Source organism: Thunnus thynnus, chromosome 6 (genome assembly GCF_963924715.1).
Source record: "Thunnus thynnus chromosome 6, fThuThy2.1, whole genome shotgun sequence".
Classification (NCBI taxonomy): domain Eukaryota; kingdom Metazoa; phylum Chordata; class Actinopteri; order Scombriformes; family Scombridae; genus Thunnus; species Thunnus thynnus.
The window spans coordinates 14,575,602-14,590,094 of NC_089522.1; the positions used below are offsets into that span (position 1 = coordinate 14,575,602).

The following is a 14,493-nucleotide window of genomic DNA, read 5'->3' on the forward strand; positions in this document are numbered from 1 at the left end:
CAGCCAACAGTAGAGAGATGGCAGGAAACGAAGGGAGAAGATGAGCAATGACATTCAGTGAAGGTCTCAGCCGGATGCAAACTGGGGACACTGAGGTTCACAGTCAACACCTTAACCCCCAGGCCAACAGGGCACCCTATGAAGTCTGCTTATGACCCCTCATCACAAGTTGAATATGTCTGAGTTTCAAGCATTTTAACCAAAGACAGATTTTCTTCTCTAAGCCTCTCAGGTTTTTTCATTTGAATAACTGATATAGGCCTGAAGCAGTAACCTTAGACACCATTTCAAAAGAAAAAAGTGAAGATCACAGACATGTGAAAGAAATCTATTTTTTCCTGTTCCATGAATCATTTTGCAGCCCCTCAGCTTTACCTTGCCACCCCTTAGTGGGTCCTACCCCGCAGTTTGGAAACCACTGATCTAGACTCACACAGAAATTGAGCAGAGTACTGCATGAATGTAAAGATACATGCTTGACTCTCCTCTTCTTCTATAAAATGTCATAAACAGCTGCTTGAATTTGAAAAATGATACATAAAACAGACCAAAAAGTCTGCACACTGTGACTTGTGACCAAAAAGCCCACTGAATGTTATACAATGTCAGCAAATTCACAAAATAGTGTTTACTGGAGGGCTACTTCGATGGTACCGGTGTTCATGTTATTGTGTCCAGACCCTCTATATTGCCTATATGTGACCAAAACTGTGAAGGGTTTTTCAGTTTCACTCTAAGGACTTTACAGCTTGGTCTCTTTGTATAAAGGAACATGTTTCAGGATCTTAGTGCCACCTACTGGACCACCACTGAAATGACACAATTGAGTAAACTCTTCACAATGGGGCCATTAGTTGACATTTAGTGTACATTTAGTTTAAATTAGTTGAAAATATTTTTTCACTATTTTCTAATGAGCCACTGTATCTTCATGAAGGAAACAAATCTGGCACATGTTATTCTCTGACTGTCTGACCATGTTTATTGTGATGAAGATTAACTTTTAAAATATACATATAATTTTTAAGTAACTGAAAACAAATTTATAGGATTGTTCAGCCTTGATGGATGCATGTTAGGCTTTAATGATGATGTCATTATCTGTGTACACACTGAATAGGCCAGTGACTCAAAGTGTTTACCATCAGGCCCTTTAAACTGTAAATCCCGTCTGTGCATCAGACACCTTACATCACCTGTTACCTAATTTAGTTCTACACACAAACACATCTCAATCCTTCTTACAGCACCTGGAGAGTAAGGACCATACAAGCTAATTATAAAGGGATTGAAATCTTTATTTAGCCTAATACAGTACAGTGCAACGGTTCACTTTAATCCAGTGTTAACACTGTGAACCCTGGGCCAAACATGACTGGCAAACATTAGCCTGATAGCCAGTATTATATCCATTGTATCCAGATGGAGTTCACACTTTGTTGCTCCCCCTCTTGTGACCGTGATAAAAGTCGCTAAACCAAAACACACGGGGGGAGAGTTTAAAACACACATAATCTATGATTCCACTTCATGATAAATAAAACTGTAACAACACATCTTTGAGAGGAGTAAAGTCAGATTAAGGTGGTTGTTGGGGTGGGTAGGTCTTAAATAATCAGGCATGGTTATAGAAATGGAATGTGTAACACGTCGTCTTTCACAGGTAACTTCCCTTCGTCCTCTGCCTCCCGTCTTGTTGGTGTTTTAGCGTGTTTTGGAGATGGTTCTTAAGCATTGTAGGATGAAGAAGAAACATTTCCACCGTGGCCTGTCCAGTTGGTGTGGATGAATTTACCCGGGTTTGACAGCAGTTCATATGTGTGGGCTCCAAAGTAATCTCTCTGAGCCTAAAAACAAACAAAAAAAAACAACTTCTGATACCCAAATTTCTAAAAATTTTGAAAAGGGGAGTTCAACTAATTATTAATTTAATTACTATTTAATATGTCAATCTCCAAATTGCTTGCTTTGTTAAACCAACAGTAATTCAATCTATGAATTACTAATAATATAAAAAGGGAAAAGTGACAAAAAGCAAATTTGCATGTTTGCATAATAAATGACTTAAACATTTAACTTATCAAAATTGACTGATTGTTTCAACACATGTTTAATGGTTGTAAAATTAAACTGAGTCCAAGGACAGATGAGCTACAAACACACACTGCACCATGTCAGGGTCTGAAAGCCCCCACATCCCAACACAAACACACGTGATCTCTTCTAATCTGATATACTTCCACACTCGGCCATATGCTCAGTGGGCTTTGCTCTGCAGCTTCTACTGGTGTCTTACCTGGAGGAGGTTGGCTGGCAGCTTGTCATGTCTGTAACCGTCATAGAAGGACAGAGCTGTGGTGAAACAGGGCATGGGGATACCGTGCTGAACTCCAGTGCTGACTGTTCTGCGCCACGACTCCTAAACAAAGAAAGTAAAAAGGTTAATAATTTAGCAAAGTTCTTGTTCATGTGAGGCCAAGAACAAGAGGTCTTCACGAGGCCACGCAATTCTTGGTGACTGAGACAAGACTTAAACCAGCTTATGTCCAAATTATATTCAGTCTAATCAAGTTCAGTACAGTCCACTTCTATTGCAGTGGGTCTGTGTGATAATATGTCTAATACTGAGTGGATCAGCTCTGATCACATGCTGCATCTTAATCATCACAGGAAGAAATTTTGTTCAGGTAGGTTTTCTATAGGTTTGTTGATAGGAAGACCTCAACCAGGAGCTCTTAAAAGGTCTTAAAGGTCTACTATGCAGGATTTGTTGGTTGGTGTTTGTAAACACACAGCATTCAAAGTTGGCCCCTCCTAACCCGGCTCAGAGAGAGAGAGAGAGCGAGAGAGAGAAAGCAGCAGTGGTTGAGCAAGGTGGGGGGTGAATGAAGGAAGCGAGCGGTACTGACGAGAACAACCGTGAATCAGATCAATAAAATGTTATCTTCTGATTGTTTCACAGCGCCTACGTTGTAAAGCACAAATAAACGCGCCCACACCTCCACACAACCCTGCAGGAAGGCACCGCATTGCTGGATTTTGTGTGAATGCAGAGCTTCATCCTGTCTGCTGTGGTGTCTCTGCTCTGCGTGTGTGTGTGGAGACAGCGATGTAACCTGGTCGCTACACTACACGCTGTTATTAGCTCGGGGCAACACACACACTGGCCAAAGGTTGACATCCAGAAGTGTCCTGAACACGGCAAAATAATAAGAAATACAGGCAGAAGGCAGAGTCTCTGCAGATAAATACACCACCACACACGTCTGGTGGGTCATCAGTGATGATTGAGAGGGATTACTTTTGTATGAGTCTATACATTGTTTTTTTTGTTTGTTTTTTTTAAAGGAAAATCCTGCATAGTATACCTTAAAATAGTCAGCTGTCTTTATTCCTCAACAATAGGACTAGATTTATGTTTGAAAACTACCTGCCTAAAACAGCATCCAGGATAGCTGACAATTAGAGCTGCAATGATTAGTCAATTAATCAATTTGTCAATAAACAGAAAATTAATCTGCAACTGTTTTTCAAGTTAAAATGTGAAACAGTCACTGTTTTAGACTCTCAAATGTGAGAGTTTGTTGCTTAATTTGGGGTTTTGAACTGTCGGTTGGACAAAATAAGAAATGTAAGGATGGATCCAGGATGGGTGTTTTTCACCATTTTCTGATGTTTTATTGACCAAATGATTAATGGAAAATAATCGACAGATTACTTGATAATAAAAATTCTCACTAGTTCGAGCCCTGCTGATGATTAAGTCAACAAGTGGTTCTGTTGCATCACTCCATTTCTTTGTAAAAGAGGAAATAACTTGTTTTGTGTGTCTTTGTCAATGCTGCCATTGCAGGTTGGTCTTGTGTCATTTCCTTGTTCCTCATACCTGACAGTCCTGCACAGCATTACTGAAGAAAGAGTCCAGCAGCAAGTTCTGCAGCTTAGCGTCTCTGTCAAATGCCTCTTTGATTTTACCCAGGAAGACACTGGTGGGGAAGAGAAAGAGAAGAAATAACTACTTAGATTCTGCTCAAAGTAAAGGGACATTTCATTAGATAACTTAAATTAAAAAAATCAATTAATTTTATCCCTACATAGTGTAACCAAGCTTCCATTCAAATAAGCACAATGACCTTTTGAAACTTGTTTCCACTGGTCTGCTGGAGGCTACACACCGCAAGTCGTACTGAGTGTATTTGATTTAAGTTTATGCAACGTCTTTGTCAGATTGCACACAGCAAACCAATGTCACAACTTTAATTTCCTCATTCTTCTCTCAATCTGATTTAACAGGAAGGATCATATTTTCTTTGATGTGCATTTCTCACTCCAGTATTACAACACAGGACAGTGATAAAGAAAGTTCATAACTTCCTTTATGGGACTACATGACTACCCATCCCATCCCTCCTGACCTAGAAGTGTCTTAAAGTTACAATGAAAACTTTTAAACTATTACAAATTGACTTGCATCAATAAAAAACTTCTCCATTTTCTTCTTCTTTCTTTCTGAAGTTCTCTATTTCACCATGTAACCACTTTTTTCACCATCAATGTGAAACACCCCTGTTGACAGAATGTTGCAAAAGGCAGCAGTGAGGCAAACTTGTGATATGAGGACACATGAGTTCAAAATGTACCTTCGGATGATGCAGCCTCCTCTCCACATCAGTGCGATAGCGCCGTAGTTGAGGGTCCAGCCGAACTCGATGGCTGCCTCTCGCAGCAGCATGAAGCCCTGAGCGTAGGAAATGATCTTGGAGGCGTAGAGGGCCTGGAGAACAAACAATGTATTTACTCTGATATATCTGATATAGTGACAGTGACGGTAAAAAAGGCATATTTTACATTTATAAATGATCAGATGTAGCTAAAACTGGCAGAGTGGTTGCATGTGTTTGTAGTCAGCTGTAAACTAAAAGCATTGTTTCGTGCATCTACAGCACAGATGCAGATCACACAGTACTCCTACTACTACTCATTTCACTACAACCAAATTTCGAGTGCTGCTGCAGTAGTTTATTTTTATGCATCTCCTCCAGAGGTTGTGTGCATCCTGACAGGAATAGTTTAAAATTAAAAGAATTATGAATACAGATGCAATCTTTCAATAAAATGTCACCAGCATCAGTCCACCATGTCTTGAGCTAAACTGCAGTTCCGCAGATCTTTACAAGCTGACAGAGGGGTAATAATAATAATGAGTGATAAATGGGATCATTTTACTTATTGAGTACAAAAAAAAAATCCAATCCAAATTAAAACCTTTGTGAAGAAACTTCTGGAACATGAGTTTCTTAGTAAAGCTTCTCAGTAACTGTGACACTGACGGTTTTCCTGGTCTGCCATGATACAGTAATAACACTTTTCATTGCATCTCTGGCACTCTAACAATACCAGTCAACCTTTCTCTCACCAGATTTTGTGCTTTTAACTGTTCCACATACTCTCCTACACTGTGTGTTGTACCTTTCTGATGTCCTCCAGGAAGGCAGCCTTGTCACCACTGAATTTGACCCCCTGTGGCCCTGAGAGGCTGCGGCTGGCCTCCACTCTCTCATCCTTTAGAGAGGACAGGCATCTGGCAAAGACAGCCTCCCCTGAGACACAGAGATAGAGGGAGAGAGAGAGAGGAATAGAGAGGGACAACAAGGTTAGCTCCCTGAACATTATCCGTCACACAAAAACAGAGAGCTCTCTGAATATGAATAGAGGAGAAAACGGTTATTTAGACTCGCCTAGACCTTGCAAAACAAACGAGTTTGCAGGCTACACTGTATACACTAATAAGCTGAACTGGTCGTCAGCTCACAGCTATGCTGCAATCAACAAATGCTAAGATAAACATGATGACCAAGCATCTGCATGACTCAGTACAGTAATAATACTGCTGTAAAAGCAGGACTTGAGATCACTACTGTACAAAAAAAGAGAAAGAAAAAACAAGGCTTGCCAGTTGGCAAATTAAACAACTAGAATTGCATTACTACAAGGAAAGAGCAAAAAAACAAAAAAAAAAAACAAAAAAAAAAACTGCTGGGTGAGCATGACTTGCTAAAAGCTGCAGAGCTCAGTGATGCAACCCACAGCCAGAGAGGGAGGGACAGACAGAAAGACATACATTGAGAGAAAATGTGTCCAGTGAACTATCCTGGTGTGGAATGTGATCCCTGTTGGGTGCAAAAATCCACCCGAGCATACTGTACCGGCCTGTTGGACTGCCACACACACACACACACACACACACACACACACACACACACACACAGGCTCAGCTCTCACACAATGAAGCCTTTTGTACTGCCTCTATCTCTCTCTATCACAAGAGCATCTACAGCATTGACAGGGATTAAAAAAAAACAAAAACAATTAAAAAAAAATGAATCTGAACAACAGTTGCAGGGGTTTGGTAAGTTTCTGTTGCTTAATGTCGATGCTACATTGTTGAACTCTTACTTAAAAGTTCATGTATGTTCCTTTTAAATTCAACTATTCACTTTAAAAACTGTCTCTTTAGAGGAGCATCCACTCTGTAGAGCTAATATAATGACACCTATTGTGTTGGATTATAATGTTGCTCCCTGACCTCGAGCTTGTCCACGGCTGTTTATGAAACACGCTGTCATACAGTCAGAGCAAAGAGCAAAGCTGCAGAGAGTATCACAAATCCCCCTTATGTCACTTCAGATGAGCAGGCCACCAGAAAAGCCCTCAATCTTCTTAGAGTCAGCCGCATATCGAGCTCACTCCCTTAGAGGAAACTACCTGGCAAAGCTGAACATGATCATTAGTCCTACTGACTCTTAATTTGTTGACGCCATGGTGAAACTTTAACAGGTGTGACGTAATGCCTTTTGCCTCGAAGGAAATCAGATACTTCCTTGTCTACAGTCTCCTTTCTTCCTCTTACCGATCAGAGTGACAGGTGTGCCGTACTCCAGGGCTGAAATGGCCGTCCACTTCCCTGTGCCTTTCTGTCCGGCGCTGTCACGGATCTTGGGCAGCAGATGTTTACCATCAGAGTCCTTGTATTTTAAGATGTTGGCCGTGATCTCGATCAGGAAAGAGTCCAGTTCTGTCTTGTTCCAGTTGTTGAAAACCTGAGTGTTTCAACCAGAAGGTGATGAAATACAGTCGGCCACGTTGTTTCATCACGATTTTACAGAAGTGTCACAGAAAGTACTTGTGAAGATTAATAATAGTCAAGCTCACCTGTGCCATCTCATCATGGTCCATACCCAGAACATCCTTCATCAGGTGATAGGCCTCACAAATTAGCTGCATGTCGCCGTACTCGATGCCATTATGGACCATTTTTACAAAATGACCTGCACCCTCATCTCCGACCTGCCAAAGCAAGCCAGACAGTCAGATTATTGTGAGATGAGTTAACATCATAATAGCTGCTACATCCTAACTAATCAGTGTAGTAAACATTACATACACAGCATTAAAAAAAACACTACTCACCCAGTCACAACATGGTTCTCCTGTTCCAACCTTGGCAGCGATGCTCTGGAAAATGTCTTTTATGTGTGGCCTTACAAATAAAGAAACAACAAGTGTTCAGTGTGATGACCTTCATGAATGCGGGCAATACAACACACTGAATGTGATGGATACATTTTGTGAAAATGTAGAAATATCCACAGTTTTAACATGTTGAGTGTTTTGTTCAGAGTCCTACACGTGTCCAGTGTTCTCAGTAGTAACTGTGTGTGTGTGTGTGTTTTCGTATGACTGTGTCCCCGTGTCTGTAATCTACTGTGCAGCAGACAGTGTGAGGAGTTATGAAATGTCACATGGAGTTTGTGATGTCTCACCAGGCCTCTTTATGTCCTCCTGGCATGAGTGAGGGTCCATAACGTGCCCCTTCCTCTCCACCACTGACTCCACTGCCAACAAACAGCAAGCCCTTCTCTTTCAGACTCTTACACCGCCGCTGTATGACAGAAACAAATAAAAGCGCTGTGAGAATATCCTCAGTTAGAAATAAAGATTTACTGCTAAACAGTGATTCTCATCTACTTACTGTTGTGTCTCTGTATTCAGAGTTGCCACCATCGATGATGATATCCCCGGCCTCGAGAAGAGGAACCTGAGGAAGAAGAAATGCAGAAATCTTAAAACACAAACCAGGCAGGACTCCACCCTCCACAGCTGATATCAGGTGGTTTTAACACAGTTCAGATCATCAGTTACAACTAAAGTCACCAACCAGCTTGTCGATGAAGTCGTCCACAGCCTGTCCAGCCTTGACCAGCAGGATGATCCTCCTGGGCTTCTTCAGCTTGGACACCATGTCCTCAAGAGACTCGGCTCCAATGACTTTGGAGCCCTTTGCCTCGTTGTTCAGGAAGTCATGCACCTTGGACACGGTGCGGTTGAAGGCACAGACCTGTTTCAGAGGCATCGTGATTATTTATTTAAAATAAAAAGGCCAGTGGAACAGGTTTTACTGCCAGGAGTGGTGGAAATAAACAAGTCATCATCTTACCACAAAGCCATGGTCGTTCATGTTCATGATGAGGTTCTGGCCCATGACAGCCAAACCAATCAGCGCAATGTCTGCTCTGTGAGGAGAGGAGTAATCACATTAATGAAAAGGTCTCAAGCCGAACATCAGCAATAAAGACCTTTATAAACTATCCACTACATAGTCAAAAACATTTCTGACTTTGTTTATATCTTCTTTATAATGGAATTTAAAGGACGGGTTCATCATTTTTCAAGTCTGTCTGAAATGCATTTAAAAGTGTATCTGAAGCTTATATGAGGCTTCAGCAGTCTGAGTTAGTCATATCATCTTTTTAGCATAAATTCCCTCTTTGTATTTCCTCAGACAGTGTTTCCCTGTTCAGCTGCGGTGGAAGTATAGGAACAAAAAGAGGGACTTTGGCACTAAAAAGACTGTAACGTTGAAAGATATCTACTTTAATTGACTCATTTAGACGGCTGAAGCTTCATATTAGCTTAAGATAAACTTTTAAATACATTTTTTTGCACAGACGGAAGACTGTGGATTTTGGCCTCCATCACTTAGAAGGGATCTTCTAATGGTCAGTATGAACAGGAAGAATACTTATGATAAACGTATTTCATGTTCATTTGGGCGCCTGACTGTTGTGTTAAGACAGACTTGAAAAATTGTGAACCTGTCCTTCAAATTTATCTATTTCTACCACAAGGAAATGAAAACATGGACTAAAAAAACACGAAGACATAACAGCACTTATGATTTCAAGGCTCCGTCATCTCAACCGTTATCTCGGTCAAACCGTTCAAGTTTCACGTTAAATGTCTTGCCACATTTATTTCTAAACACTGCAGCTGACCCTCTAGCTAACAAGCTAACAGCTCCGTTTACACAAGAAGATTACTTTCAGCATAAAGAGAGAAGAAACGACTAGAAAGTCTGCAGCAATTTAACCACACACATCAACCAACCTTCCCACCTTTCCGGCTTTCTAAATAAGTGAAAACTTGAGTAAAAACTTACTTAGCCATGGTGCTCTGCGGGTAACGTTAACCGTGAAGTCTGCGGATGACAGTCGGGCTCTCACACTGATCCACCTCACTTCAGATTTCCTCCTCTCTCGTTTTTTAACTTCCTCGTTCTCTCAACGTGACGGAGCGAGGAGAAGCTGGCTCACGTACACCAACGCAGATTATCCACCAATCAGATGACGTCCAGCCAACTGAAACGATGTTTGTCGAGAATTCTGATTGGTCCAGAATCCTGAGCAGAGGTATCTGTGCTCCTATTGGCTGCTCCGACCGTCACTCATATTACGTAAGCGCACACCCACAATGGGACTGGGTGCTGGTTATTATAATAGACTAGTTTTTTTGTTTCATATATGACAATTTATTGCATATTTATTTGCAGACATTTTCTTCTTTAAGAAATATATACACTATATGATAGTAGTATAGCCTCGAAAACACACCATTTTATTGTGCTTTATTATAATTTTTATATGACTAGATGTAGAAAAACCACATATCTCTCCAAAGTAGCACTCAAAAATGTGTTTTGCTTATTGCTACTTAACTTTGACACTAGAGGGCTGTTTTCACATAAATACAAGCATTATTTTGTGACATGATAAACACTGAGAATGGACTTTGAAGTAGTGAAGCAGGAAGCATTATGTGTCCAGCAATTAAACATTTGAAAGGAAACATATTTGTATATTTGTAGCTTCAAGATTATTAAATTACCGGGAGGGACTAGATGCAATTTTTAGAATTTTGATTTGGTAATTTAACTTTTATGGAAAAACCTTATTACATACAAAGTATTATTGAAAGCAGAATATTTTTATATGTCTTAAAATATGTTTGGAGGGGATTTAAATTATACTAAGAGTCCCTCTTTTCCTTGCAGTGCAGTATGGGATTTCACACGGTTAATAAACCATGCTTCATTTCTTCTAGTAATTACTGTTAATCTGTGGCAGATCACAGGAAAATGACTTTACATTAAACCGGTTTAGTGTCAGCATGTCTTTACATGCATGAGAGGCAGGAAGGAGTAGTACCTACCAGAGTAAAGGTAAAAATATTGTGTAAATGTGTTCTTATAATCTGTGGAATGAAAGTCTATTTAAGCATTTTAATTGGTCAGATAGTGCACTGAACTTATTTTTTAAGTCAAAATGATGATTTACTATCTCATAATTTGACTTTTTATGTTATAACTGACTTAAAATGTGTAACTGACTAAACACAAGTATATTTGTTTCATTTGTAACATTATATCACTTTTTTCCGGCAGAAATGGTCTTCTTCATATTTACTATATATACTGACTATATAAAGCAGGCGTGACATGTAAAAGCATGTGAGAACGAGAGTGGAGCTCTAAACAAGGGAGACGACAAACAGGCATCACTTGTTCTGCTAATGCACAGTTTGCACTTTTATTGTTGCCTCATTCACTAAACAGTTCAATGGTGCAAGATTACCATACACAGAATTAGGATATCTGCATGACACATCTATGCTATACAGCGAATGGATTATAATTATTACAAATACAGTAAACATATTTACATTTTAATTCAAGCTCCATACAACACAGATATTTACAAAATAAGTATGAAAATGAAACCAGTCTGACAAATAATGTACAGTGTTAATGTCATGGTTTGTCTTGTTTTCTTCTGGCGAACAAATCCAAAGGGAACGCAGTAAAACTGATAATTAATTGTCAGAGGGGAAGATGGAAAATATCATGGCTAGTTTTGTTTGAAAGGCATCAACGGAAAAGTGTTGAGGTGAAGAAAGACACCAGCACAAACAATGGTATACTGTCATCTTAGATATCACTAGCTACTTTGTATTATATTCCCTGATATTAGAAGAAATGAGTTAAAAACCACCTTCATTATGTTAGAATTCAGATGGCTGGCTAGAGCATGAGTCGTGAGTTAATATTCTTCCAATCGAAAGCAGACTTTCACTCAAACCACTTTCTGATAAAAAAGGAAGCACTAATTCAACCCACCTCCCTTCGAGAAGGTGCAGTGGGTTACATTTTAGTTCTCTCTTTTTCCCCCCCGTTTTTTTTTTTTTTTCAAATGATGGAAAAACAAAAACATCTTCATATTACATTCAACTCTCTCCCCGTTCAGACAGGAAGAGGCTGCCACACCCTCATTTGGTTCATTCTGAGTAGAACAACTAAACCGCACAGACTTTATTTGATCAGTTAGTTGAACATTTTATTAATATGTGCAAAGAGCTGCAAACTAATATATACATTGCAAACAATAAATACACAATCCAAAATAATATACCTCTGCAAATTAGTCGCTGAAATGAAAATGTTTGCTCTGAAAAGTGTTCGTATCAATGTGCATCTCCTACACGCCACTGTTGAGTGTGCTGAGGTTCATCGCACTTTGAGCGTTGGTCAGTGCATAGATCTTTTTTTTTTCTTTTTTTTTCTTCCTGTAAGGGAACTTTGACAGACAAAACATTTTCTCAGAAGCTAACAATCCAACAGGTTTTGTCTCTCTGACCAGCACGCTGGTTGACCTGAGGACAGAGATGTTGGGGAGTTTTTATTCATTCTGACTTCTGAGATAAATGTTTTCTGTCTTTACATCAACAAAAAATCAAAGATACGTCACCAATAATTCCACTGATACTTCCTGATAACAGGAAATGGGTACCTCTGTTTCAACACATTTAGCCTTAATGTCCCTTTCATACAATACAGCAGGCATGCTACTACTGGTTGGTTGGCCAGAGTTTATTAACCCATCTGTACCCATCACAGTTCTACCGTCTGTAGAGACAGAGGCACCAGAAATGTCATAATTTACCATGAGCCAAATATAGCAGCCGTAGTACGATGTACAGAGCAAATATTTTCATGAACAATATCAAGAAATAAAACCTTTTGAGTATATTTTGTCCCTTTAATATCACTTCTTTCTAGTAAACCTTTTGAGTAACAGCTATCCAGTGTAGCCTTGATATGTGCTCATATCAGTGTTCCTGATACTCAGATGATGTTCAAAAATAATCTTGGACTCAACATGTGTGATCTGCCCTTGTCTTGCTATAGATATGTGTTAATGTGCAAAACAACCAATACAGCTGGTTAAAAATTAAGAAATAAATGCCCTCTGTTACATTTCATATAAAACATCACTATGGAATGATTAAAAGCATAATAGAAAAAAAAAAACAATCAACAATGTTAATAAAATTAAAAAGAAAAAAAAACTATGTCAACCCAATGAGAGTTAGATGAGTTAAGAGGTTTAAATTCAAACGTGTGGTGCGTCTCTGCTGAACAGTAAGCACTTCACTTCAGAGATTTAACCGCACACTGGCGTGACAGCGAGGGGAGTCACGGGGTCGACTGTATCACTATCGGCCCGGCGGCCAATGTGCTCGCGGCTTCATCAATTAACGACTGGCGTCAAGGCTTAGAGAACTTCATTCTCTTGTCTTTACTTCCTTCTCCCATTTCACCATGTTCTGTTTTGTCTTCATCAGTATGTGATGGTTTAAATAAAACAAAAGCACATGTTGAGACTCTCTTGAGGTCTGAGGCTCAACATGTTTGTGTGAGGAAAAAAAAAAAACGCAAGAGGAGCTGAGAGGAATGTCTTAAATGAGAGTGAACTGATCCCAGAACAGACTGTATGTACAAATGATCTTCTCTCTTTTTAGACTACTGTTCATCTTCCTCCTCCTCCTCCTCCTTCTCCTCCCCTTGAAACCCTGTTTGAAACCATTTGAGATGAAGGAGCAAAAGGACAGGGACAAATATCTACTCCTGCAGGAGCGAAAAAAAATAAATCCTTTGTCATGTTTTCAACTGCTGAGATGTGAAATTCATCCATTTTTGCATGTTTCATTCAGTTAAGCGTGTGTTTTTGATGTTGACACAAATGCATGATTGTAAGTAATCACTCACTGACTGACGGCACTATCGGGGGCGGGGGGAGGGGGGGTCGGAGTTGGTGTATGTACACGGACTGAGGAGTGGGATCTAAATATCACATGGATGACGGTGGAGATCCAGTGCTGCCCTTCTGTCTGGCTGAGTTGGGATGTTGACAAATTTTTCAGTGTTGACATGTTTGTGTTTGTTTCTAAAAGGCTGTTCAGGAGACGTAACAGACGGGGGAGCTAGAGTCTACTTTAGGAAGAGGCAGCGGCCTGATGCAAATCTCATAAAGAGAGGAAAAAAAACCTATGAATTCATTAGCAGCAATAGTTCTTGAAGTAGCCTTGCTTTCCGTAGCAGAGCGTTAACCGATATATCACTTGGAGATATTTGTATATTTTCCCTTCATGATTTCAACTGTAGTTTATCAGATTTTTTTTTATGTTGTTTTTAAGTAAGCAAATATGGTCTTCTCCTGAGGACTGCTGCAGTCATCATGCGGGCATATTAATGGAAAACAAACAAACAAAAAAAACCCAAAAAATAAAATTCTACTTGGGAGACAAATAACACTGATAAAGACGATTTTCTTTTTTACAGATGATTGGCAAACTGAAAATTAGTGGCCAGAAAGAACAGTTTCTGAAGAATCGTGCACACACAAGTAGACTATTACAACATGCTACTAGTTAGGGAGTTAGGGGGAATGACGACGAAGCGGAACAAAATTAGACCCAAACATTGTCATAAAAACAAAAACACAAAAAGCTGAGGAGGGAGGGGAGGGGAGAAATAGAGAGGAGGGAAGCTAAAGTTGGCAGAGGGTTGTTGGAGGGAGAGGGGAGGCAAATGTTTCTGGAACTGAAAATTTTAGTCGCATGAAAGGAGACTTAAGCCACAAGTCTACTTACAAGAGAAAACCGTCAAGAATCACAATGATTAATAAGTGTTAACACTTGGTATGTTCAAATGCTTTTTCAGAAAGAATGGAAGCCGTGGTCTCCTGTGTGCCAGTCAACTCACTCAGTTCTTCATTAGGCCACTGCGCCTCCTCGCCAACTTAGATCTGTGGAAATGAC

General features: G+C 39.8%; 2 protein-coding genes across 10 annotated transcripts in view; both read right to left on the reverse strand.

The window, feature by feature from the left end:
- Window positions 1-1,277: 1,277 nt before the first annotated feature.
- Window positions 1,278-9,648, reverse strand: pgd (phosphogluconate dehydrogenase). The gene is made up of 13 exons (XM_067591937.1): window positions 9,500-9,648; window positions 8,498-8,573; window positions 8,219-8,398; window positions 8,033-8,098; window positions 7,824-7,942; window positions 7,471-7,540; window positions 7,213-7,347; window positions 6,911-7,100; window positions 5,470-5,600; window positions 4,641-4,774; window positions 3,887-3,986; window positions 2,297-2,419; window positions 1,278-1,847 (listed from the first exon to the last, which is right to left on the reverse strand). The coding sequence occupies exons 1-13, from the start codon at window positions 9,505-9,507 to the stop codon at window positions 1,728-1,730; spliced, it is 1,452 nt and encodes a 483-aa protein (XP_067448038.1). The 5' UTR covers window positions 9,508-9,648; the 3' UTR covers window positions 1,278-1,727.
- Window positions 9,649-10,893: 1,245 nt separating this feature from the next.
- kif1b (kinesin family member 1B) overlaps window positions 10,894-14,493 on the reverse strand; it is a 58,799-nt gene continuing 55,199 nt past the window's right edge. For all 9 annotated transcript variants that reach the window (XM_067591943.1, XM_067591942.1, XM_067591944.1 and 6 more), the window contains one exon: window positions 10,894-14,480. In XM_067591943.1, coding sequence (XP_067448044.1) covers window positions 14,438-14,480 — 43 coding nt within the window. In that variant the 3' untranslated portion in view covers window positions 10,894-14,437. The remainder of the gene's footprint in view (window positions 14,481-14,493) is intronic.